Below are 26788 nucleotides of genomic sequence, written 5' to 3'. Positions count from 1 at the left end.
GTGTGTCTATCTACGCCTCCATCTTGGCTGGAAGTCTGACGTCCTCATTTCTGAACATCATGTTCCCCAGCAGTTTTGCGCAGAAAGTGCATAAATCTCATTTTCAAGAAATGCCCTCAGCCAAACCTCAAGATTTTGTTCAAACCTTTGGTCCACCAGGTCCTCTCTACTCTGCAGATGACGTCATTGATTAAGCCCTATGTAAGTTCCTCTGCTTAACTTCTCTTTGCATTTTCTTCATCACAAATTCTTACAGTCGTTGCCTTCTCTCTGAAAAAGGAATTACCAACTTTTCTGCTTGCATTCTTGTTATCTGCCCTCTCATCCCCTCTGGATTAGCTACAGTTTCTCTCTCCAGAATCTTCAATCTCACCTTTGACTCTTAAATTGACCTTTTAAATGTGCATCTCTCATTTAGCACGCACTATCGTAGGCATGAGGGTGCGGTTGTTAAGAACAACTCAGTCACTATCTCCATGTAACTACTGTTGTTTTGTCCATAAAAGATTATTTTTCTTTATTTGAATCATTTAATATAAATTCCTAGGAGTGGAATTGCTGAGTCAAAGGGCAAGATAATTTGTTGTGATTATTAGTAGATTTTACCCAACTCCCTCCAAAAGGGTTAACCATGCTGCAGGCAATTATGAGCGGATTAGAGTACATGGCTTCCAGGGCTTTTTCTGTGGTTCTGTTTTTGACCTTTAAATCCTATCCAAACACTTGCCAGATCTTTTAGATTTTATCCCTACCCATGTGCCACATCCACTCTTTTTATTTCTCACATGGTCTATATCAGTAGTCCTCAACTGAGGGTGATTTTGCCTCCAGAGGGAACACTTTGCTTGTGGGGTAGGGGTGGGGAGAGATGTTATAACACCTAGTGCAACAATTTTCAAACTTTTTCATCTCACAGCACTCATAAATTAATCACGAAAATTCTGCGGTACACTATAAAATATATTTTTTTGCTGATTTGAAAAAAATTATAATTTTGATTCATTCACACCAGACAGTTATTGTTGTGTTGGCTATTGTCATTTTGTTTAAATTTGACAATCTAAGGGAAAAGAGGCCTGCACCCCTGATTGTGAAATAGTCAGGTATTGCATGTTTTAGAAATTCTTGTGGCGCACCAGTTGAAAATCACCGATCTAGCAGATAGATGCCAGAGATGCTTCTAAACAACATACAATGCAAAGGACAATCTCTCCCCTCAACAGATAATTATTGGAACCAAAATGTCAGTAGTACTGAGGCTAAGAAACTTTGGTTCATTATTATCACTTAAGAATGTCAAGCCTAAGGAAAAGTCTTATAAGAGCTTATTTGAGCCAAATTTTCAGGACATGCCTGGAAGCAAGATCTCAACAGATTGAGAAAATACTCTGGAGAATGGCAGTTTTGTAGCTTATATTATGCATTAAAATTAGAGGAGGAGACATAAGGAAAGTTACATGCAATCCATTGGTGGTAAACTAAGGAGGCAAAAGAAAGCAAATTGAGGAACTCTCTAGGACTGGATAAAAAGCAAAATGGAGAAACACTTCTTTTACATTGGTGGGTACAGCATGAAATTAACATTTATAGCACATAGAGATAGTATTTAGGGAACAAGATAATGATGAGGGGTTCTGTGGTTCCCTGTTCTGCAGTTGTGCCAGCAGTTGTGCCTTCCAGAGGTAGGAAAAGAAAATTACTCTAATGTTTCAAAGGTATGTTATCCTAGATGCGTAAGAACAATGGACTGAGCTCACTTAAGGTGGATTGACCTTTGCTAAGAAAGCTATAGGCCTGGGGCATGACATGTCCAGTTAGGAATTTATGATCAAATCATCCTGTGTGGTTACTGTAGGTCACTGAGCTTGTCAGGACTGCCATGTGCCTCCCACCCCACTTCCCACTTGTCAAGGTTATTATATAGCCTCTTTTCATTCACAATTACAAGTAGCCTCCAGCTAGTCCCTACTTTTAATCTCTCCCTAGCCAATTTATAACACAGGTAGCTACAACATTAATTTTCTCGAGTTTTGGTCCCAAACATGCCAACACCCTACTCAAAACCCATCTGTGTTCCCCACCGACCAATCCAAGCCCTTCAGCTAGGAACTAAAGTCACTTGGTGTTACAGCCTTGTCAGCCACAACTCTGCTAGACAGTACTTTTACAAGGTAGACTATTGTGTATGTCCTCCTCCATATACTTACTCATGCTGGTTCCCTAAATACTGTCTCGCAATCATCTTTTGTCAAACCCTCATTAAAGTTCATTTCACATTCCATTTCCTCCCTAAAGACTCTCCCATCTCTCTAATCACAAGAGAACTTTGACCCATTCACATGAATTTAGCACATTGTGCCTGTTTGGGTGTATTATATACTTGTCATATTCTTCCCTAAAGTTCCTAGACTGTAAAATCTTTTAAGGAAAGGATTTCCTAATGCCTTTCGCTCTTGCTTTTAGTACACTGTTTTTCACACAGAAAGCGCACACAAAATGTTTAATGAGTCCCTCTCACTCATTAGAAGTGGCTTTAGCTCAGTTAAGTTACTCTCTCAGGTCTCAGGAATCTCATCTCTAAAATGAGAATAAAAGTTGAACTTCTTTATAGGGTTATTGTAAGGATAAAATAATGCATTTAAGGCACTTAGCACAGGGTCTGGTACGAAGCTAAACACTTAAAATGGTACTAATACTTTACTATTGTGAAGCAAAGCCCCGTGTGACCAATGTGATGACTGGATGCCACTAGCCTACTTTAAAGGAACTAGGAGTAGGGTAGGCAGAGAAGTTCTTGAACTGGGCAGGATGACAGAATGGGATAGGGAGATTAGATTATTTTTACCTATGCCCTGTGAAAGTTGAGTCAGTGGGGACGATATCAGATGAAGCTATTGTGTGAGGTACGGCTCTGCACAGAGTTACCTGGCCAAGAGCCAGAGTAGGGGCTGAGACCAACTAACTGATGTTCTCCTTCCAAGTCTAAGACTGCAGTGTTTGGAGGAAGGGACTGCAAGGAAGCCCTCTTCTTAAAGGACACATAGGCTGTGTGTGTGTGCTGGTGAGGCCCTGACATCAGATCTGCCAGGGAAATGCTGAAGAAGGCAGGTCAAGTTTGTCAATAAGAGTTTTAATTGCCTTTCAAAGAGACTGGTTTTCAATATACAACAGACACATTTTGCAGTGAACTGGGGGGATGGGTTGTGCTTGTCTGTTTGAGAAGCTGAAGGACAGTTTGCTCAGCTAGAGGAAGGCTGTAAATTTGCCTTTTCCACATCCTGGTCAAATATCTCCTCCTCCCAGTCTTTCCTATGACCTCATCCTTTCTTTTTTTCAACATTTTGTGATTTCCTTAAAGAACATTGTACATTGTTGCTGACTGTCTCCCGGTTTCCCTTGTGACTGGGAGGTACCTTTTGAAGCCTGACTTATCTTCAATTTCATCACTTTTCCTGTAGCTCTACATAGTTCTCACTACAAAAAAATAGCTATTAATAACCATTTTCAGAAATATAACTTAATGACATAGAGTAATGTTCTTAATATAGCATGAGTGGGAAAAGTAGACAAAGTAAGCAATACAGTAGGATCCCATTCAGGGGATATGTATTTTGCATGTCAATGTACATGTGTATATCCATTCATGCATAGATCCATTCATGTATAGATCCATTTATACTACTGAAAAAAAGTTTGGGAGTCTTTGCAATATTAACAGTGGTTAACTTTGGATGATGGGATTCCAGGTGATTTTTATTTTCTTCTTCTTTGCTTATTCTTTTTTTTTTTAAGTATATTTTATTGATTATATTGTTACAATAGTTCCAATTTTTTCCTCTTTGCTCCCCTCCGCCCAGTACCCCCCCTCCCCCAGCAATCCCCCCCCCAAGTCAATGCCAATAGGTCATACATACAAGCTCTCCCGCTTCACCCTTTCATATATTCTTCTTTTTTAAATTAATTAATTAATTAATTATTTTAACAATAAAAAATAATAATCCCTCCCTCTCAGACTTAAGACCCTTTATAATCTTATAAAGAACAATGGGCAAATGTCTTGAGCTCCTCTAGCTGCTTTAAGCTGGACATGGTCATTGTCCTACCTGCCCTTGGGTCCAGAAATCCCTAATAAGAGTGGGGGTGTGGAGGGGAGGGTGGCCTTCTTACATGGGGAAGGCTCGTGCAGACTCCAAGTCAGTTGGCTGTCCCTGGACAATGGCGTGCTTGGTTTAACAGGCTGGCATCCTTGTTGTATTCTGGGGGCAACAGGTTTGCCAACAGGGTTAAAAGACATCATTCAATCCATAACCACTAGATGACAAAAGGCAGGGATTAATTTTTCAATGTCCCACATTAGGGAAAAAAGGACTTCTTTGGAGTAAGGTGTGCCAGGCACATCTCACCTGTCCAAAACCCTTTTGCCCATTATACTTAGTTTGGGCTGAGGGAAATATTTTAGGTTTCCCCCCTCTCAGACCTCTGGGCTCTTTCTGTTCAAGCCATTAGGATAGAAAAGAGAAACTAGTTTTAAAGTGAAGCCCACAGACCACCCCATTCTTCACCAACCCAGCCACTTAGTTCAGCCAAACCATTGAGTCTCAGGAGGCAGCGATGCAGACAGGATTAAGTGAGGCCTATGTGTACAGACAATCACTCAGGTAATGAGATCATAGGCTTATGTTCTATGAAAACAGAAAACACATGTTAATTTATGTAACATAACCCACAAACAAGTCTCTAAATCTGTAGGACTATCTTATTGGAAAGACATCCAGTTGCAAGACATTTGACGTTCTTCTTGCCTGTAAATTAAACATCTTTGATGATACCACAGACATAGTTTAACTTTCAAATGAAAACATATTTTAAATGAAAAAAACCTTTAAAGATGGTTAGCTGCACTACTTTATAGTCTACCACTGAGAATTGTGATTTTCCTTGAATCATGATTTTTCTCCCTAAGATTACCCTCCTTGTCATTAAAGGGACTGCATTAAGTCCATTTTTAATTTATCCTGTTCATTTGCATAAACACAACAAGAGCAGCAAATGATCACTTATGATCTTTAGTTCTGCTTTGCTGGAACTTACGCAAGTAACATTTAGGGTGACCTTCAGTCTGCCCTTCAGGGCACAGAAGCTGAGCCACATACCTGGCATTCAGCCTTGCCTGTACACACCTGTCTTTTCCAAGTCCTCCTGGTTTTCCATTGTGCCTTAAGGTCCCTTCTAGCCATCTTTCAGGAAAACAACCTTCATTCCTTCCCTGGAAAGATTGCTGTGGACCGCACAACCAACCAAGGTACCAGGCCTTTTATCTTGTGGGCTTTTATTACCTTTGAAAGTCAATCCCAGTTCCTCAGGGCTTTTTGGTAACAACTAGAGCCCAAGCAAGTCTCCTTTAGGCATAACATTCCAGTCAAAGTCTTAGTAAAAAACAAAAAAAACAAAAAAAAAAAACAAAAAAAAAACCCTCTATTAACAACTGGTCTTATTAGTTTTATGCAAAGAAACTTATGTCATTGCTTACTTCTTTAGAATGCCAAACACTGGAGGGATCAGATAGGGAGAAAAATATACAGTGTGAAGGAAAATCCTTGTCCTTCTAATATTCACTGAACTTGCATTTCCATTCTTTATATTTTCATTTTTCCCCCCCAACTAAAAATTTTTTACTTTGTTTTTCCATTACTGTTGTTCCACTTTTTTTCAACTTTTTTTCCCCTTTTGCTTCCCTGCACCCTGCCCCCCCTTCTCCCACATTCAGTTCCTACCCAGTTGTCCATGTCCGTGGATCATTTATACATGTTCGTAGACAACATATATGTGGGTCATGCTTTCTAATCCATTCAGCTACCCTATGTCTTTTGATTGGAGCATTTAACCCATTTACATTTAAGGTTATTACCGATAGGTACTTATTCATTGTCATTTTCCCCCTTTGTACTTGTGTTCTTCTCTGTCTCTCTCTGTTTCTTCATTTTCTTAAAGCAGACCCTTTAACATCTCTTGCAATGCTGGTTTGGTGGAGATGTATTCTTTTAGCCTTCGAAACTCCTTATTTCACCTTCCATTTTGAATGAGTCTTGCTGGGTAGAGTATTCTTGGTTATAGGCCTTTGTTTTTCATTGCTTGGAATATTTTTTGCCATTCCCTTCTGGCTTGTAGTGTTTCTGCTGAGAAATCTGATGATAGCCTTATTGGAACTGCCTTGTATGTTTTTAGTTGTTTTTCTCTTGCTGCTTTTAGGATTCTCTCTTTGTCTTTCAATGTTGCCATTTTAATTATGATGTGTCTTGAGGTGGGCCTGCTGGGGTTCATCTTCATTGGGACCCTCTGTGCTTCCTGGACTTGCGTGACTTTTTCCACTCATGTTAGGGAAGTTTTCTGTCATTAGTTTTTCAAAAAGGTTTTCTATCCCTTGCTCTTCTTCTTCCCCTTCTGGAATTCCTATGATACGGATATTATTTCATTTTATGTTGTCCTGCAGCTGTCTTAGAACCTCTTCAGTCTTGTTCAATCTTTTTTTATTTTGTTGCACTGTCTGGGAGTTTTTGTCTATGTTGTCCTCCAGCTCACTGATCCGAACTTCTGCTTCTTCTAGCCTGCTTTTAATTCCTTCTACTGTGTTCTTCAATTCAGAGATCGTATTCTTCATTTCCTCCTGGCTCTTATTGATAGCTTCTATGTCCTTTTTCATGCTGGTGTAATTCTCAGTAAGTTCCTTGTAGTTTTTCTGGAGTTCCTTGTAATTTCCCTGGAGTTCTTTGTAGTTTCTGCTGAGCTCATTGAGCTTCTCTATAATCCATGTTTTGAATTCCATATCTGATAGTTTGTTCCCCTCTATTTCGTTTAGCACTTTTCCTGGAGATTCTACCTTTCCTTTCGATGGGGGGTTGTTTCCCTGTCTCCCCATTTTTGTGACTCTTATTGTTTGTTGTTGCTTCTTAGAATGATTTGCACTTCCTGGATCTGCCCCTGGTGGCGTCAGATCGTGTACCAGTCTGGCCCTAGGCAGCCTGTTGGAGACTTCCAGGGATCTACTGCTTTTGTCTGTCTCCTTTAGTTGTTAATCTATTCAATCTGTGATTAGCTGTCAGGCTTAAGGACCCATGGTGTGGCAGCTTAATTCCTGCAGACAGGGCTTTTGCTTCCCCTCAGGCTGACACCACTCGGAGGGAAATGGTCTGCCTGCAGCACTGGGGATGAGTCAGCACTGGGACCCGCTCGGCTGCTCCCCCAGTTCTCCCCTCAAAGCCACTGCGCCAAACTCCTCAAGCATCTCCAGTCCTCTCTGCCTTCCCTCTGCTTGAGCTCAGGGTAAGTGGGTGCCAAAATATTTTTGTATGTGATCCGCTTAAGAGCTCTTTTTCTGCAGCCTTTTCTCTCTGGCTAACAAGAAACCCTGTAGCTTTTCGCTTTTCACAGCTGGATACTATTTTACTTCCCACTCTGTTGCTGTAGGCTGGGAAGCCCAGCTGGGGGTCTAGACCCCGCCCTTCTCAGGGGGAACCCCCGGCTGCTGAGCTGTTTCTTAGTCCCTTCAGCTGCCACCTGTGGGAGCCCAGCCAGCCCTTCTGCATCTCCACACTCCTTACCGGTCAAGTTGTGATGTAGCGGCCTTTTCTGTCTCTCCGTAGTTATAAGACTTCTCTCCAGCTAGTGTTCTGTTGGTTATTCCAGATTATTTCCCCAAAATTGAGTTGTAAATCCAGACTGGTCCTGGGAGGAGGTTAGTGTAGCTTCCACTTACTCCTCCACCATCTTGAACCTCCTTTTGCTTATTCTTATGTTCTGGATTTTCTACATTGAACAGGTATCACTTGTACCATTAAAAATACTGTGTTTTTAAAACTGCAAATGTCACTTTCCCTGATGTATCTCATTTTTCCTGATCTCTTGTCATTGATTGCCAAGCTCTTCTGTTTTTTTTTAAATCAATATAATTCCCTTCAAAAAAAAAAAAAAAGAATCAAAGGAACTTGATGTTAAGATTATCACTGATCTTTTTACTATGTCTATGGTTTTACATTTTCCAGAATGTCATAAATTAAAATCATGCATTATGTAGCCTTTCAGGTTGGCTCTTTCACTTAGCAATGAATACACATTTAAGGAGATTCATCCATGTCTTTTTGTGACTCAGTAGCTCATTTCTTACCTTTGACCACTATTCCATTGTATAAATGTACCACAGTTTATTTTTCCATTCACCTATTGAAGGACATTTGGTTGCTTCTAGTTTTTGGTGTTTATGAATAAAGCTTCTACAAACTTTCATGTGTAGGTCAACCTTACTCTTTATCATGACTCGATTTTTCATTTCCAGTATAATATTCAAAGAGTATGATAAAATACTTGCTAAATAGAGGAATACATCTTAAAAGTCAAAATTAAAATGAGATGGTCCATTATAATCGATTTATCTATTTTTTAAAAACAATGAAGCTCTGTCTTGGTAGCTCAGTTGGTTAGAACATCGTCCCAGTACACCAAGGTTGAGGGTTTGATCCCTGGTCACAGTACATGCAAGAATCAACCAATGAATGCATCAATAATTGGAACAATAAATTGATGTTTCTCTCTCTCTCTCTAAAAGAAAATAAAATAAATTGCTTTTAAAGCAATGAAAAGCAAGATAATAAATAATGGGTTGGTTCTTATTATTTGTATTTAAAAAATGCAATATAATATGTTTGAAATTATGTTATTTATGAAGTAAGAAATATTAGCCTTTTTTTGATAATCTAATTTTTATTTATTTATTTTTACTATTTTATTTTATTGATTATGCTATTACAGTTGTCCCAATTTCTTTTCCCACTGCTCCCCTCCACCCTGTGACACCCCTCGCTCCAGTTGTCCCCCCCACCTTAGTCCATGCCCACTGGTTGTACATATAGTTCTTCTCAACATCTCCCTGTCTACTCCGCTTCCTACTATGCTTCTTAATTCCTGCATCATCTCCCTCCCTTTTCCCCCTCCCCCCTCCCTGCTGACCTCCCCCCAATATGTTCCCCATACCTATAATTCTTTTTCCCCTTTCGTTGCCTACTTAGTTTGCCTTTGTTTCGATTCCCTAGCTTCTGCTGTTGGTTGTTGTGGTACAGTTTTTATTTTAATGGTCATAGTTTTGATCCTTCTTCTTCTAAACAAGTCCCTTTAACATCTCATATAACAGTGGTTTGGATCTAACAGACTCCTTCAGTTTTACTTTGTCCTGGAAACACTTTCTCTGCCCTTCTATTCTGAATGACAGCTTCACTGGATAGAGTAATCATGGTTGTAGGTTTTTGATTTTCATTACTTTAAACATTTCTTGCCAGTCCCTTCTTGCCTGGAGGGTCTCCTTTGAGAAATCAGCTGATAGTCTAATTGGGACCCCTTTGTACATAATTCTTCTCTTCTCTCTTGCTGCTTTTAAGATTCTCTCTTTATCTTTAATTTTTGATATTTTGATGATAATGTGTCTTGGTGTGGTCCTCCCTGGGTCCAGCCTATCCGGAACTCTGTGCTTCCTGGACCTGTAAGTTCATTTCCTTCCCCAAGTTAGGGAAGTTCTCCTTTATTATTTTTTCACATAATTTTTTAATTTCTAATTCTTCTTCTTCACCCTCTGGCAATATTATAATTCGAATGTTCATTTGCTTATAGCTGTCCCAAAGGTTTCTGAGCCTCTCCTCATATTCCTCACTTTTTGTTTCCTCTTTCTGCACTGGTTGACTGTTTGTTCCCTCCCTATGTTCCGATTTGTTGATTTGATCCATGCCTTTCCCTTCCTCACCACTTGTCTTGTATGTATTTTTGTTCATTTCAGCAGGACTAGCCTTCATTCCTCCCCTGACTTGATTCAGCCCCGCTGTTAGGTCTGTAAGCTGCCTTATGACTATAGCTCTGAACTGAGCCTCAGAAAGATTCACTATTTGTTCATCGGTCAAGGCCTTTATTTGTTTTTTCATTAGCTGTGTGATTGGTATTTCAATCATTAATTCTGCCATTCTAACCGTTTTATTTATCTTTCCTTCTTGGGCGGGCACTGTCACACCTCCTACGCTATATTGGGCAGAGCCCCATGTGCTCATCACAACCTGGCGACCTTTCTCACCACACTGTGGCACTTTGCATGGGGGCAGGGGTCCAAGATGGATTCCTGCTGTTACTCTCCGCTGAGAAACCGGGAGCCTCCTCCGTTCCCATGCTCTCCGGGCCTCACAGTCCAAGACAATGGGAGGTCTGCCTTCCCCACATTGAAATCGCGAGCCAATGGGTCTGGTCTGCAGCCAGGGCCAGCTCCCAGACGCTTCTCTCCTCCCCCCAAATATGGGTGTCTGCTTACCGGGTCTCGCTGTTCACTGCTGTGGCTGCCACCTCCAGCACAGTTCGATCTTTCAGCCACAGTTTCGCCCTTCCTACTGGTCCGGACGAGCACCACTTGTATATGACTTCATACGTTGTACTTTCGTGTAGCTTTATTTTCTGGAACTTCTTATTATTTTTGGTTTTGCGGTAGTTGTAGTCCTTCTTAGTTGTGGAGGGAGACAGAGCGTGTCAGTCTAGGCCTCCATCTTGGCCAGAAGTCCGAAATATTAGCCTTTTGACTGGAACTGCCATCTTCCAGTAATTTGTCAAAATGACTAACCCAAAGGGAAAGAGAAGAGGCACTTGCTATACATTCTCTAGGTCTTTTAGAAAACATGGAGTTGATCCTTTGGACACATACATGCAAATCTACCAGAAAGGTGATATTGTGGACATCAATGGAATGGGCACTGTTCAGAAAGGAATGCCCTACAGACATCACCATGGCAAAATTGGAGGAGTCTGCAGTGTCACCCAGCATGCAGTGGGCATTGTTGTAAACAGACAAGTTAAAGGCAAGATGCTTGTCAAGAGAATTAATGTACATATTGAGCATATAAAGTACTCTAAGAGCTGAGATAACTTCCTGAAACATGTGAAAGAAAATGACCAGGAAAAGAAGGAAACCAAAGAGAAGGGTACTGGGTTCAGCTGAAGCCCCAGCCTACTCCACTGAGAGAATCACACTTTGTGAGAACCAATGGAAAGGAGCCTGGGCTGCTGGGAACCTGTTCCCTATGAATTCATGGTATGGTACATGTAAAAAAAAAAGGACCTCTGTACCATTAGAAAAAATACTATAAGAGGTATGGTATTCTTTCTGCAAATGTGTTGTGTAGTGGGCATATATCAAAATCTGGTATTTGACTTTTGAGATTAATAAAGAATAATCAAATACAAAAAGCAGAAATAATTCCATTATGTTCATTAGACATCATAATAAAAATTTTCCTATTCATTTAACAAAAAAGGAAGATACATATACACAAAGGCAAACTCACTGCTCATAGTACCACTACAGGTTTGCTTCCTACAAGTATACAATCTGATATATTCCATTTTGCTAGATTCCTATCAAAAAAGAAAAGTGTATGGTGCATTTATAATGCTGCATTGTCAGGAGAGGACTTTTTGACAAGGCATTAAGTGAAAGCTAAATTCTTCTTTTATAATTTTATACATGTGATGATTAGAATAATTTTCCATAGACTAACTTCTGGCCTTGTATCTTTCAAACCTGTTTCTCTATTACCAACATACTTCAGTCTTAGACACCATGGGACATATTCTTATCAAACTGTGATCCTGCCCCTTCATGTCTCTTTACCAGTTTAGTGGGCACTGTGGGCAGTAGTAGATTTCCTGTGAGGCAATATTATGCCAGGATGGTTAGTAATAACCTAACCAGTGACACACTGAAACAGGCAGGACCCCTGCCCTGGGGCCTCAGCTTTGGAGGGCTCAGCACTGACCACTGTCCACAAGCCTCCCCACAGAGCAAAGAGTCTATGGGACCAAATGGGCATACCCTGCCTTATAGACCACACGCACTGGGTACCCAAGACTCTGGAATTCCCTGCTCATGTTTAGAGCTTGGGTGGACTTGTTTGCCTTCCCAAGGTTGGCCAGCATTGCAAGAATTTGTACCCTTAGACTCAAGGAGTGGCCAACAGTTGTTTGGAGCAGTATGTGAATAGAATTTGGACGTGCAGTCAGAAGTTTCTGTGTGTGTGTGAGGTCCTCAGAGTACGAAATGGAGCTGGGAATGGAAAGAGATGGGTGGACTGCAGGTCAGCTTTCCTGTACTGCTATTTCCGGCAAGGAACTCCAAAGCATCTAAAAATTAAATGCAAGTCTGGTCTCCTTGTCAAGGTAGGTAATGGAATGTATTTTACTGAACAGTTTGTTAGCTTGACTTACAACATTTAAATATTTAGACATATGGTAAGTGGGCTTCCATTTGTACTTTTGCTCTAAGCTGAGGATTCATTTGGGAATGAGGATATCCTCTTTTTATTCCATGGAGTAATGTAGAGACCTATTTTGATATCAGAACTATAGGCTCCTGGGGATGCTTTAATCTAGCTTTAACCTAGGTACAAGCGCAACCCTGGCCATCACTACATTGGTTTACGGGGTTGAAATAGAGTAATGCTGGGTCCCTAAGGACTGTTCACCATGAGTGAATCCATCTCCTCAACACATCCCAGGAATAAGGCTTTTTTGTCATAGCTACAAGAGTGTCCCAGAGTTGATGCTACTTCTGCATAATAATAAAGACGTAGAAAACAGAGGCTAATCCCACAGATCACCATGCAGATAGATGTTCAAGCCTTCTTGGATGGGCAGTTCAGGTGTGTTCTCCCCATGAGACTCCTGACTGGGGTTAAATGAGGCAGGTATTGAATACATAGAGTCTATTTTCTTATTCATTATAGTAGTTCATAGAGCTATTTTGATAAACCGTGGCTGAAGAGGCTTTCTCTTTGAGTCTACCATTCACATGAGATCACATGTTTTACATATGTGTTAACATTTCTCTGCAGCCTGTGAGGCCCCGCACACCAAATCCCTGGTCACAGAGTCCAGTCCTCGGCCTAAACTCAAGAAGCAGAGGTCATTCATCACTTGTCAAAGATCTACGCACCACCCGGGAAAAAAGAATTTCAGTGGGACCATTTGGATCTGATGGCTCGGGTTTCTAGCTGGCTAAATACTCAGAGATAAGATTTTTCCAGGGTCATATCCTCTTTGTTTGGGAGGAAAAGCAATCATTTAGAGGATGAGCCCTTCTTTTGCTCCAAGACATGGGTAGCGGTGACTCTGGCCATATTCTCTTTCATTGATGTGTAATCTGTCTTTATGCTTATAAATAAATACCTATTTAATAGTAAACTTGGTTTTTTAATGCGCATCATTTACACAGACAGTTAAAACATCACATCAGGTGGTAGAGCATATTTTCCCACACCCCAGAAAAGTCATACTAAATATAGATTGCAGCTCAAAGTTTTACTAGAGTAGAAATACTGAAAGACCAGCATCTTTTGCAAGCTATATAAAGAGCTTTCTGAAACCCAAACTAGAATTCCATTTGTTTATGAAAGAAACAGAGTAAGTGGTTTATTTACTTTTTATCCATAAGTCTAATCTTATTCTGGAACAGGTTCTCTAAATGGAGCTCATGAGCAATGAGGAAGCCATGTCACCAGACTATTACAAGAAAATCAAATCAGCACAGTCATTTCCCCCCTCTCACTGTGTGGGTGGGTATGAATACTTTTAGATCCCTGGGAACCATTGCTGCAGTTTCACAAGGCCAATTAGCAATTCTTAGGAGCCTCAATGTACTGAACGCTTAAATGATTTGGGCACCATGAAAAGGTGCAAACCGTATGTGTGACATAAGATGGGACTCTGTAAGAGCACATGATACCCCAAAAATTGCCATGGATGAGGAGAGACCCAGAATTCAAAGTATTGTAAATCCAGGTTTCTTTCCTAAATACTGATTGTTGTTTACACCCTAAAAAGCTTTGGGACATTCAATGATTAAAATAAGGCAATGTGAATCTTTCATTCCCCTTTTCTTCCCCCAATCACATCCTCTCTTTCAACAGCACTGCTAACATCAGAAATATGGAAAAACAATATTCTGAACCCCTAGCAGCTATGAAACATGGGGGGGAAAGAGCATTGTGGGATATCAGTTAACTGCATAAACCTTCTGTTTTCCTGACTCATGTAACTGTGTTTTTATTTATTAGTTTACGCATCCCATCCAAATGGAATTGTAACCCAAAAAGCACCATCACATAGTTCAAAGTTATTTCCTCATCCATCAAATCTGAGGATTCTGGGTTCTGGCTATTATGAGGCCTTCAAGACAAAAAGTAATTCTATATGAGTATTTTCTCAGCCCCTCTCTCTTCGACTTTGTCATTTTGTGGTGAATGGGCTTAATTGTGCACTCTGCATCTGCATAGCTGGCAAGAACAAGAGAGCAGAATTGAACCCAGTTAGCAAGACCAAACAGAGGGTATTTTAGGCTGTACTGTAGCAGATGTAGCAGCCACAGAAGAAATGGCCCTTGTCCTCAAGGAGTTTGCAAGGGGTTTTCAAAGACACACATAGTAGAACCTTTCAAAGACAATATGTTTCAACTAGTAGGAATTGTGTGGCCACAGAAGATATGCTGTGGGAGTCCCTATGAAGGGGTGCTCTGGCGTACTGGAGTAGTCATAAAGGCACAGAGCTTGTGTGGGTCTCAGAGATTGCACAAGACTTAGGTAGACAAAGGGCAGGAACGAAGATCTTCCAGGTGAGGGGAAAGACAGGAGACAAGGCTGGAGGAAGGCATGAGCTTGACCATGACACTTCCCTTTCCAAGTTGGTTCACTTGTTACTTCGCAATAGAGAAGCTGGATGTCCATTCTGTTTACCTAATCCATTCATATTAACAAAATGTTATACATAATGACAAGATACTCCAGGAGTTCCACAAATCCTGACTGAGGCATTCGTGGAGATTCTCTTCTGACAAAGAATGTCTCATTTGTCTTCTTTCTATTGCTCCTCTTTTCACCATGTCCTTTCTTCTGCTACAGACATTCACCAACTTCACTGGAAGCTTCTGTTTGGTCCCGCATGTGGGAGAAACACTAGCTGACCTTCTATAGAGAACATTTCAGTTTTCAACTGAGAGTCATATCTTTACAGGTTGACATATTTCATCTGAGTTAGCATCCATTAGTGAACTACATCAACAGAAATCTTCCTGACTAGACCAATAGCAGAATGGGAGGTGTGGGTCAGAAGAAAAGCTTCAGTGTTAGAATTATCTCCTTTCTTACAACCTTCTTTTGGTCCTCACTAATCCTCCCACCCTACCCCATCATTTTAAAAAAATTACAGTTGATGTACAATATTATATTAGTGTCAGGCATAGAGCATAGTGGTTAGACATTTACATAATGTACGATATATCCCCCCAGTAAGTCTAGTGCCCACTTGACACCATATATAATTGTTGCAATATTATCGACTATTCCCTATGCTGTACTTTACATCACCAATGACTATTTTGTAACTACCAATTTGTACTTCTTAATCCGTTCACCCTTTTTACCCAGCCCCCCAATGCTTCTCCACTCTGGCAACCATCAGTCGGTTCTCTGAATCCATTTCTTTCTTTTTTAAAAAGGATTTTATTTATTTATTTTTAGAGAGAAGGTAAGGGAAGGAGAAAGAGAGGGAGAGAAACATCCACGTGTGGTTGCCTCTTGTGCGCCTCTAACTGAGGACCTGGTCTGCAACCCAGGCATGTACTCTGACTGGGAATCGAACTGGCGACCCTTTGATTTGCAGGCTGGTGCTCAATCACTGAGCCACAGCAGCCAGGGCTGAATTGATTTCTTAATTATCTATACTGTCAAAAAATAGTTACCAAATGCTTGTATTTAGTCATCATGGATATAGCAGAAAGTATGCAACAGTTTTTCTAATTTTGAGGAGTTTGTTGTCTAGTTGGATAAAATGGGCTCATTTGTTGGCAGCAATATCAGAGCCTCTCAGAGGTCAAGAGTGAGCTGGACACTGCCTTTTTTGAGACTCAGCTATATTTTAAAAAATAAAGTGCCCAAACCAAATGTATTAAAATGGTAGATTTTTAATGTATATATTTAATATTTCTTTTAGCACTAAAATTATAATGACTAACTTTTGAAATGATGTCAGAAATCTAAGTTGATATGAATGATCATAGCCGCATTTTTAATAATAACCAAAAAGTAGAAACCCAAATGTCCATCACCTGATGGATGAATAAATAAAACTTGGTTGTATTCATACAATGAAATATTATTTGTTAATGAAAAGAAATGAAGTACTGATACATGCTACCACACAGCTAAACCTTGAAAACATTATGCTAAATGAAGGAAGCCAGTTAAAAAAGACTGTATGTTGTATGATTTCATTTATATAAAATTTCCAGAATAAACAAATTTATAGAGACAGAGAATAGATTAGTGATTCGTTGGAGCTGGAAGAGATGGGAACTGGAGAGGAGGTTGTAGAAAAGGGGAATAGGAATTGACTGCTCACGGGGTTTTCTCAAGGGAACATATTCTAAAATTAGATTGTGGCGATGGTGGCACAAGCCTGTGAATACACAAAAAGCCCTGCACTTTACACTTTAAATGGGTGAATTATATTATATGGTATCTATATCTCAATAAAGCTGTTTTTTTTAAAAAGTCTAAATTGAAAGGCTTTCATGGCTATGTGCAGGGCGCCAAGCAGTGTGGTGTAGTGGACAGAACCCTGATTTGGAAGTCAAACACAGCCAAGTTCAGATACTCTGCTACTTAGCAACTGTGTGACTCCAGGTAATTTACTTAAATTCTCTGAGATTTCTTTTATTCACTGCAGAATGAAGATAATAATTCCTACTTCATAGGACTGTTTTTGAGTAACAGTAACTCAAAAGTACTTATTGAACAGTTATCATGTTACAGGCACTATTCTAGGGTCTGGGGCTACAGCAGTGACCAGAAGAGCCAAGGATCTCTACATTGTACCCATTAAAAAAAAAATCTAGATATTTCCACGAGATATCTCCAATGTTAAGTATTGGTTATTAATTTCAAAACAATAAATACACTGTAAGCCACCCTGGCCATCATGGCTCAGTTGGTTGGAGCATGGTCCCATAACTGAATGATTGTAGGTTTGATTCTGTCAGGGCACATACCTAGGTGATGTGTTCCATCCCTGGTCCAGGCATATATAGGAGGCAACCAACCAATGTTTCCCTATCTCCCTTTCTCTTTCTCTAAAAGCAACAAAAAATGTCCTCAAGCTCTGGCAGCTGTGGCTCAGTGGATTGAGCATCGGCCTGCGAGCCAAATGTCGCTGGTTCAAGTCCCAGTCAGGGCACATGACTAGGTTGCACGTCAGGTCCCCAGTTGGGGGCGAAAGTGAGAGGCAACCACACAGTGATGTTTCTCTCCCTCTCATTCTCCTTTCCTCTCTCTCTAAAAGTAAATAAATAAATAAACAAACAAATTATTTTTTTAAAAAAGAAAAATGTCCTCTAGTGAATAATTTTAAAAAAATAAAAAGCAAGCAAAAACTGTAAGCCAACCTTGTGCCAAAAACATCTGTGAACCAAATTCTGACCTTTGGCTGGCAGTTTGTGACTTCTGATGTAGGTTTTTCAGATGGTGAGTTTCTAGTATATTGCCCATTTGGCTGAACCTTGGCATCCTCAGTCTGCTCCCATATGCTGCCCAGCACTAACCAGAGAAATATTCCTTATAAAATTCAGGGAAATCATCCTAGCAAGTAACTGAGCCAGGCAGTGGCCTGGATCCCATCCGTCTCTGTAAGACGCTGCAGCCTTCCTCACCTCACTGACCCAAGGAGGCTGCATTCATTTTTCATGCCTGGGTTGAGCTGGCAGTTTGTACAGAATGAATTTGGAAGACTTGTGCTTCTCAAGTCCTTCAAGATCATCTGTCCTCTGAGAACTTCTGTGGGAGGCCAATTCAGTACACAGTCTCAAATGTTAGAATTTAGACACATCCATTTTCCTTTACCTGCTCATACCTCAACTGGTTTTGGCCAAAAATGTAAGTGTGCAATAGCAGTATAGGCAGGTCTTTTCTGGAACTCAATAATGAATGATGAATTTAATTTGTTTTAATTCTCTAACATATCCATTATCTCAGAAAAGAAAAAAGCAAGTTTTAAATTTATCCTGTAGTTATTCAATTCAGAATCAAACAACTTCCTATTGCTCATTTGCTCATCAACAGAGCAGTAGTGTTTAAAGCTCTAGGAAGAGGACATCTAGAGAGAGGATTCATTGAACCATACTATCCCATCAACATCAGACTTGTTTGGAGCGTTTCACCCCATAGAGACATGGAATTCCCTACAGTCTCTGAGTTTGAGACTCTCACAGTGGAGTACATCGGACTTCCAAAAACCTCTCACATACAGTGTGATGTAGCAGAAAAATGGTAAACTCAAGTTCAAATTTCCTTCTGCTACTAATAACTATGTGACTGTATAAAAAATTACTTTATCATTAAGTTTTACCTTCATTACTTGTAAAATGGAAAGAAGGAGAATTACCTTGTGGGTCAATGGCAGTGGTTCTCAACCTGGTTGCATATTAAAATTGCTTTTAAAAAATGTCACAACCTATGCCACACCTTCTATAAATTAAGTCAGAAGCTCTGAGGGTGAAATCCAGACATCAGTAGTTTTTGGAAAACTTCACAAGACATTCTAATATGCAGTCAGGGTTGAAAATAACTGGGGAGGATGAAATGAGGTTATTTGTGTAAAATAGGTGCTCTTTAGCTCCTAGTTATTCCCCTGTTTCAAACCAGCAATTGATATTTAGATGAATTTAGATGAATGTTCTAAGATTGTACCACTAGGTGTCAGTCTGACCCTACAATTTCATTCTTAGAAGCTTCTGGTTCCAAGTTCTCAGAGTAACAACCAAGTACCATCCCCGCAACCATTGATTGAGTAACTAACTGCCTTATGTCAGCTACAGTGCTAATGACTCTTAAAACATGTGATTTATAATCCTATATCAAGTAGGCAAGGGAGTTACTGTCCCAGTCATGAGGAAGCAGAGAGTCAAAAAGATTCTGTGACTTGTACAGGATACACCATAAGAGGCAGAACTGAAATTCAAAGCTTCAAACATTTGTTCACTCATTCAAAAACATTGAACACTTACTTTGTGTAAGGTACTGTACCTGGTATTAGGGATGCAAAGGTGAATAAGATATAGTTCTCATTCCTCTGGAAGTTTATTTTTATTCTTTACGGGCATGTACATTTAAAAAGAAAAGATGGACATCTCCTTCTTGGCCCCTCAGGTCAGCTATATTCTAAAGAACTCAAACGCTGTGTTCCTAAGAGGTTAGGCTGACCCTGAGGTAGGTTCCTTGGAGGGCTGTTCCACTATACCCAGCCACTATAAAAACATTTTTTAAATGTAAGAGCCTATTAAGAACCTACAAGGCTAAGGACAACATCTGGTCTTTTTTTTTTTTTTTTTTTTTTTTTTTTTAACCACTCTCTTATTTACTTATATCCTCAGCAACAAATTTAGTATAGAAAACATGTCTAATTTTTAGTCAATGAATCTTTGCTAAATGTATGAATGCCTTGTAATCTGCTAAACACTATGCAAAAAGAGCCATGAAGGAAATGTTTAAAGAAGCCTGTACCTTATTGTAGGAAGCAGATCTGAATATTGCCTTCCAAGGGGTAGTACCTTGTTCTAAAAAGCCCCAACTTGTCCATCCCTGAGGTGGGAAAGTCTCACAGATCTTGGAGAAGGTTCTAAATGAGCCAGGGACCAGAGGATTATGTCACTACTAGAGTTAACCAGTGGATCCAGAGTCTAATGGATTCTCTGAAGTTTGTTCCATGTCACAAGGGTACCAGCTGGGCCTGTCTCTTGAGTTGTCATCCACTAACGAAACAGTTTGACAGTTAGGACCATAAGGATTACTGGGCTCAGTCAAACCTACAGTCCATTTAAAGCCTCTTAGCTTGGAGAAAAAGATATTCAAGTAGTGGTCCTTTAACCTGGCTATGAATCAGAATCATTTGGGGGAGCTTTGCAAAACTAAAATACAGATCCCTGGATCCTACTCCAACCTAGTTAAATGGAATCCCTGAGACTAGGAGAGGGACCTGGGACCAGGGTTGGAAAATGGCTGGTTTGTTTATGTATGGCTCTGAAATTCATAAATTTGCTGGGTTTTTTTTTTTTCTGATTTTTTATTATATTCCTTCCCTGGATAAGAGTTCCACGCATTCATTATCTGCAATTTGAAGTACTGTAGTATTCCTTTTTTAAATCAACCCTCAGTTTACCTGTATTGGAAGTTTGGAAATGACACTGACTTCTCAGGATTTGGGGATTTGAGTGTTCAGGCTGACCATAGCCATGCTCTTTGTGATACTGTAGGGTTAGCTCGGTTCTCTCCGTGAAACATGCCGAGCAGTTACATGTCCATTCTTGAGGTTTTTCTTGGTTTACAAGCAGCTCTGACTTTATCAAGTAATTCATTCTGTATCAGCTAGAGAACCTTTGTCCGCTTTGTGCAGTAACAGAAAAATAGTATACCTTCCTATGATAATTATGGCCATAGATGGCTGCTACTGAGGTCATTCAGGACAGGTAAGCATTTTTTGTGAACTTGGGTTAAAGTCCTGTGATGAGACTAGTCAGCCTGCTGGCTTCGGAGAGATCAGGAAGGGGAATATACTGCCACTTAAGAGCTCAGTGACTAACATATTCCTTTGGAATGGCAATCTGGATGGTTTGCAGAACAGAAACCAGAGGGCAGGAGTATTTATAGTACAGTATACAAGGATGTGATTAGAGAAAAAGAATACCAGGATCATGTACCTGAGAAATAAAAAGGAAAAGGGTCTGGTTTAACCGCTTCCTTGGGAAAAAAAAAAAAAAAAAAGGCTAAGTAGAGATGAAGATTTATAATTGGGGTGATCAATAAGTCAAAGGTTCTAAGCAGCCTTCTATACGGGTAAAAGAAAGAGAGGAGAAAGGGGGCTTGGGAGAGAGAGTGAGAGGGAGAAGTGTTATCAGATCGCAGTCTGTGCATCCCTCTAGGCAACTTTCACCTGGCCAGGGTCTGTCTGCACAGAAAAATTATTGGAGCTTGGTTAGAAATTTCTACCAACCAGTGATGAGATTTTGGTTATATTCCTAGTGGACCTCAACAATGACCTTGTTCTCAACTAAGGTTATTAAGAAAACAGATCTCCAGGTACTAATCCACCCAAGATGAAAATACTACGGCCTCTCATTCAATACAGGAGCTCCTATATGGTCACACTCATAATAATAATAATAACTTTTCCTGGTATTTCTTCTCATCTAGAGATTTCAAAGCCTCTCTCAAATATCTGCCCATCTCATGGGTACCTGATTAAGCAACACCTCTGATATTCATCTTCTGCTTGGGGTTCTCCCATAAGTTAATGACTGACCTGGAAATAGAGTGTGGATCTCATGATTCAAGGTCTCATATTCAACGCCCACTCCTTTCCATACTAAGTATGAAGCAGTCTGTGGTGCACCCACAGGGCATAGTTCTTTGTAGGGGCCTGTGTATCAGATCTGCCTGCTTCTTTGCTGTCATCACCTCCTACTGACTGCATTTCTGGTTACCCGGTGTCCTGGCAACGGGGCTGTGTCTTGGTTGTTTGGGATATGAGAATTTTTGAAAAATCTTCAGAGAGTCTTCATGTCTTGTCATTCTTCATCCCAATTTACACTTTCCTGCCCCCACTCCCCTTCCCCTAGTCTCAGGGCCATCAAAGTACTCTGTCCTCAGATTTATTCTTCCTCCTTCTCTGTCCTCAGTCCTCACCTCCCTTTAACAGAAGAGGAAACCATGGACTAAGAGCTTGTGAAGTAGGAAGGAATAAGAAGGGAAAATCTTTCCTTTTTTCTCTGATTGTCCCCTTGTTCCCATGGAGAGGGCTGAGACCATGAACTTTGACCCCAGTGGAAGAAGGAGGAAATTAGCAGGATAAGCCTTTTCTTCCATCACTCATTCTGAAGGAGTTGACTTTTTTTTTTTTTTTTTTAATTTGGAGGAGGAATGACTCAGTATAGACACTTGATGGGGAAATTCGTCTCAGAACCTGAGGGCCACCATTGGCCCAGTATTTTAATTTAATTTTCATACCAGAATGGTTTGAGTCAGGGGAAATTGAGCTCTCCATTCTCAGTGTTGGCAACTCTCGACAGAATGTCCCCAAAGGAATGACACTGTCTACAGAAGTCCCACAGAGCTTGGTAGTAAGATTCCAAATTCAGAGTGCAGGGACGGCCCCATACACCCTGGTGGAGAGCTGTATTTAGTCATACTCCACCACTGTGCTTTTACCTACTAATTACTATAACCCCTAGTGATCATTATATGATAATTAGCACATGCCTTTTTTATAACTCTTAGAGCACCACCCCAAAATAAATGATGGTGTAGGGTGGCAAGGCTGCTCCTAGAGACAACTCCTAACTCATTCATTGACTAAATAAATATTTAGTGAACTATTGCAGGCCAGGCCCTGTACTCAGCAGTTGTGAGCAGGATGGAGGTTCTTAGTGTCACAATGCTGACATACTGTAGGAGCGAGAGGCACTAAACGAGTTTACACATGGGATTTGTGTATCTAACACAGAAGCACGTCATGTGTAAGAGGAGCACCCAACTCAATGCTGGTTGGGGGAGGGGATGTCAGGAAGCTCCCCTATAGTAGCAAGTTTGAAGGTGAGATCTGTAGGATGAGTAGGAGCTAGTAAATGGAATCCAACTTTGGGTAAACCTCTCCTATTTGTATCGTTTCCCCAGAACATGTTAAACCCAAAGCCTCCTCATATTAACCCTCCTATGGAACTCCCAGGCTATGCCAATACAATGCCTCTGTCTGCCTCTGCAGAGTACGATGCTACCTTGGAAAAGTGTGAAATTTTACACACCTGGAAGATGTAATTATTGTATCCCACTAAAGAAAGTATTTCAGGGAGGAGGATGGTGCCAGGGAAATCGGTGTGAAAATCAGGTTCTTGCCTTTCCATACCCAGGCCCAACTCACTGTGCCCTTGAGTTGGTCTGATTCTGGGACAGAAAATATGTTTGTCTCTATTGAGCAACAACATCCTTCTTATCAGCAGCTGCACTGAGAAGACACTGATGTTCTTTTGCAGGAAACTAACAGGAAAAGAAAGAAAGCCTACCCCTAAATACACTTCCTGAGGGCAAAATGAAATGGCTGCTACTCTGGCTGCCTGTAGGAAAGGGCTGAGTAAATAAACACACCATCCCTATTGTGTAGGCCGACTTCCTGGGGGCATGTCCTCATCTCTTCAGCTCTTCTAAAATTGGCCATCCTGCAGAGAACAGACAGACGTCCTCTTGGACTACGGAGAGGTATTGAGACAGGGCTCTGCTTTCTCAAACACGGAGAAAACAGGTTACAGGGAGAGGAGACAAGTCACAGGAAGAGGAACTTGATATTGCTACACGCCTCTTTTTTAAGGTTACACAATGTTCCCAGCAACTTCTGCTTTGAGTTCTTTCTGGGCCCTACTCTGGTAATGTCTAAGAATGGAGGAGAAGGGGTCAGGGAGGCTGCATCCCAGAAAATCAATGGGCCTGTTTAAACCACAGCTGCACAGATGACTTGCTTTGGAGGCAGAGGTGTGAACTGTCATTATCTGTATTTATTGAACTCTAATGGTGTAGCACCACAGCCAAAACTGCTCACGAATGTGACTCTGGATCAGGAAATAGTTCCTTCCAGTCTAAAGGATCCTAAGTCATTTCCTTGTGAGGATAGTTTCATCTTCTGTGTGGAACACAAAAGGAAAGAACATGTACAAACATGGGATGGGGTTGGGGGGAGGAAGAGGAAAGAGATAATCTGAATAGATATTCCTGACCTGAAAAATGAGATAGGATGAGTTGTGCCCTTGAGCCTTTCTTTGTCTCTCTACACTGTTTTTGGTTTGTATATCAGCTATACTTGAGTATTTTTTCCATCTTTCTCATATAGTAATCATGGGTGAGCTCTGAGAAATTACTTACAGCTAAAATAATGGAGTTGCCTTGATTATAGTTCCTCATTTGCTCTGGCCACAGGTCAGCCCACAATATCCTCCTGCCTCATAAAGAAGCCAGCTCGAACCCACCCTACTGGCTCACTACAACCTTTTAGTGATCTCTCTTTCATGTTGCAAACTTAACTCTCTTCTTCCAACTTCCTAACTGTAAAATTAATTTTCTCAGACTCTTGGTTCTTACTGCTCCCAATCCAGTGCCTGGGTAGGATCTCCCTTTCTCTCATCGACAGTTGAGGAATAACTCAGACTGCACAGTGACCAGCACCTTTTGAAAGGGACAAAAGTCACATAGCCAAGTTCCTGCTCATTCTGGGCACAGTTCTCTCTGTGGAACTTTTATGGATCCAGACTTGGATATCTACATATAGAAAGTGCTGTCATAAATAGCTCATTTGCTGTTTCTGAGAACACCTTCCTTAGTATAGGGCAGGCGGGAAATTAAACTGGATCATGTGTGGCTTTGTCACTCATATTTTATGAACCTTGAATCTGAAATTGTGCTTTGGCAAGTATAAGGTACATCTGGGTAAATGGGAAAAATATTTGAAAATAAGACCATCCTGGAAAAGTTATCATAGTCATAGCATATCCTTCAAGTAGCTTGGAGCAGCAACCTTAGCCTGTTCACTAATGACCATTGAGTAGTTACTATGTGTCAGGTCCTTCCTCAATTATGTAGATCATTTCATTTATTTCTCATAAAAAGTTTCCTTCTATTAGCTAGAAAGGAGAGAAAACCAGTCATTATATACTTTATAATAACATTAATAGTAATAGTAGTTATTATATATGCCACATATATAAGTATAGTATATGCCAGGGCTAGGACCTTGATTGAATATTTTCTTTTACTTAATCTTTAAGTGAAATCTACATGTAGGGCCCTGGCTCAATGGATTGAGGACTGGCCTGCGAACCGAAAGGTTGCTGGTTCAGTACCCAGTCAGGATGCATGCTGGGGTTGCAGGCCAGGTCCCCAGTTGGGGGCGTGCAAGAGGCGGCTGATTATGTTAGTCTCACACATCCATGTTTCTCTCCCTTCCTCCCTCCCTCTCCCTCTCTAAAATTAAATAAATACAATCTTAAAAAAAAAAAAAAGAACACTTGGGTTTTGTTTTTATTTTAAGAAATCTACATGTAGCTGTTATTATTATCATCATAAGATAGCCTGCTCCTAAAGTAGCTCCAGTGATCTCTCCCTCCTGGTATTTACATCCTTGTATAATCTTCTCTCCTTGAGTGTGGGCTAGACATAATGATTTGTTTCTAACTAATAGAATGTGGCAAAAGTGATGTGTTGTCATTTCTCTGATTAAATTACAAAAGGCTGACTTTTGTCTTGCTAGTGGTCTCTCTCTTGCTAGCCCTCTCTCTTGCCCTCTTCCTTGCTTGCTCTGATGAAATAAGCCGCCATGTTTCGAGATGCTTTATGGAGAAACCCACAAGGCAAGGCATTGAGGGAAGCCTTGGGCCAATAGCTCATGAGGATGTAAGTCCATAGCCTGAAGGCCTGTGAACTATTGAGACCTGCCAATGATGGAGTGAGCTAGGGAGCAGATCCATGCCAACTGAGCCTTGAGATGACTGCAACCTTGTGAGAGGCCCAGAGCCAGAGGACCAGCTTAGCTGCACCAGGATTTCTGACCCACAGATATGGAGAGAATAAGCATTATCTTAAGCTACTAAGTTTTGGGATAATTTGTTAAGCAGCAAAAGAGAACTAATACATGTTCCATTTTGTAGATGGAGAAATTGAAGCTTAGGGAGGTGAATCAACTTTTCCAAAGTCACACAGCTGGTAAATGGCAAAGCCAGGATTTGAACATGTTTAAGTTTCAAGAGTCTGAGTTCAAGTCTACTTTCTTATGAGATTTCAAGTCATTTGGAAACTGGAGTTCTAGAAGGCATTCTGTTCTCTGAAGTCCTTGGAGTATAGCCATGTTTCCAGGAATCTTTTTGTATGTGTGTAAAACAGGGATAGACAAAAGTTTAAATGATGCTAAGTGTTGCAGAAGAATGTCTGGTCCACTCATAGATTTGGTAATAGTAACCAGGGACTCCATTCAATAGCACAAAAACAGAGCTGAGAACTGCAAGCCCATCCGTTTTAGAAGTACTCAAGCCACCTTATAATATGCAAGACAAGTAGAGAGGTGCGCACATTTTTCTTGAGGATGAAAATGCATGCATTGAGTAATGAGAAGGTATGATGTGCTATTTAAAAATCACCTGAGCCTTAGAATTGGAAAGTAAATGGTTCTGCTTGAAAGAACACTCTCTTCCAGTAATCTCTCTCTCTCTCTCTCTCTCTCTCTCTCTCTCTCTCTCTCTCTCTATGCTTCTTCCCATCCATGGAACAGAGCCTTGAACTTTGAAACCACAGTGCTTTTTTTCCAGCATGTAAAGCAGCTTGGCACTTCCCTGCGCTGGAAGCTCCCCAGTTTGGGATGGTAAATACATCTTCTTCCAGATAGTTCCCTTTGTTCATCCAGAGCTTCATGCCAGCGGTCATCTTTATCAAATCAAATGAAGATACACTCATTGGCTGGCTGCATGAATCTCTCCTTCCTTGTCAGCTTTGCCTTGGTGCCAGAGCAGCAGGCTTTGAGCTCAGGAAGGGTTTCCAGGTAGCAGTAGAGCAATGGTCCCATAGGGTAGAGTTCTGGCATGGTTCTCCTTTCAAACAGTGGCAGAGGCTGCACTTTGATGGTGTAATTGTGCAACCTGGTGTAA

General features: G+C 40.7%; 2 protein-coding genes across 2 annotated transcripts in view; both read left to right on the top strand.

Moving 5' to 3' along the window:
* The window catches only part of HEATR4 (HEAT repeat containing 4), a 37152-nt gene extending 23898 nt beyond the window's left edge, over positions 1-13254 (top strand). The window contains exon 16 of the mRNA XM_090271115.1: positions 12906-13254. Within this exon, the coding sequence (XP_090127241.1) occupies positions 12906-13064 (159 nt within the window). The 3' untranslated portion in view covers positions 13065-13254. The remainder of the gene's footprint in view (positions 1-12905) is intronic.
* A 10275-nt stretch (positions 13255-23529) lies between these two features.
* Positions 23530-26788, top strand: part of NUMB (NUMB endocytic adaptor protein) — a 136452-nt gene continuing 133193 nt past the window's right edge. Inside the window, exon 1 of the mRNA XM_090271106.1 lies at positions 23530-23652. The gene's annotated coding sequence lies outside the window, so the exon portion shown is untranslated. The remainder of the gene's footprint in view (positions 23653-26788) is intronic.

The sequence above is a fragment of the Furipterus horrens genome, unplaced genomic scaffold (genome assembly GCF_987537825.1).
Source record: "Furipterus horrens unplaced genomic scaffold, mFurHor1.1.pri manual_scaffold_3, whole genome shotgun sequence".
NCBI classification, from domain to species: domain Eukaryota; kingdom Metazoa; phylum Chordata; class Mammalia; order Chiroptera; family Furipteridae; genus Furipterus; species Furipterus horrens.
The sequence above is the reverse complement of the archived record's forward strand: the minus strand, read 5'-3'. Positions and strand labels throughout refer to the sequence as shown.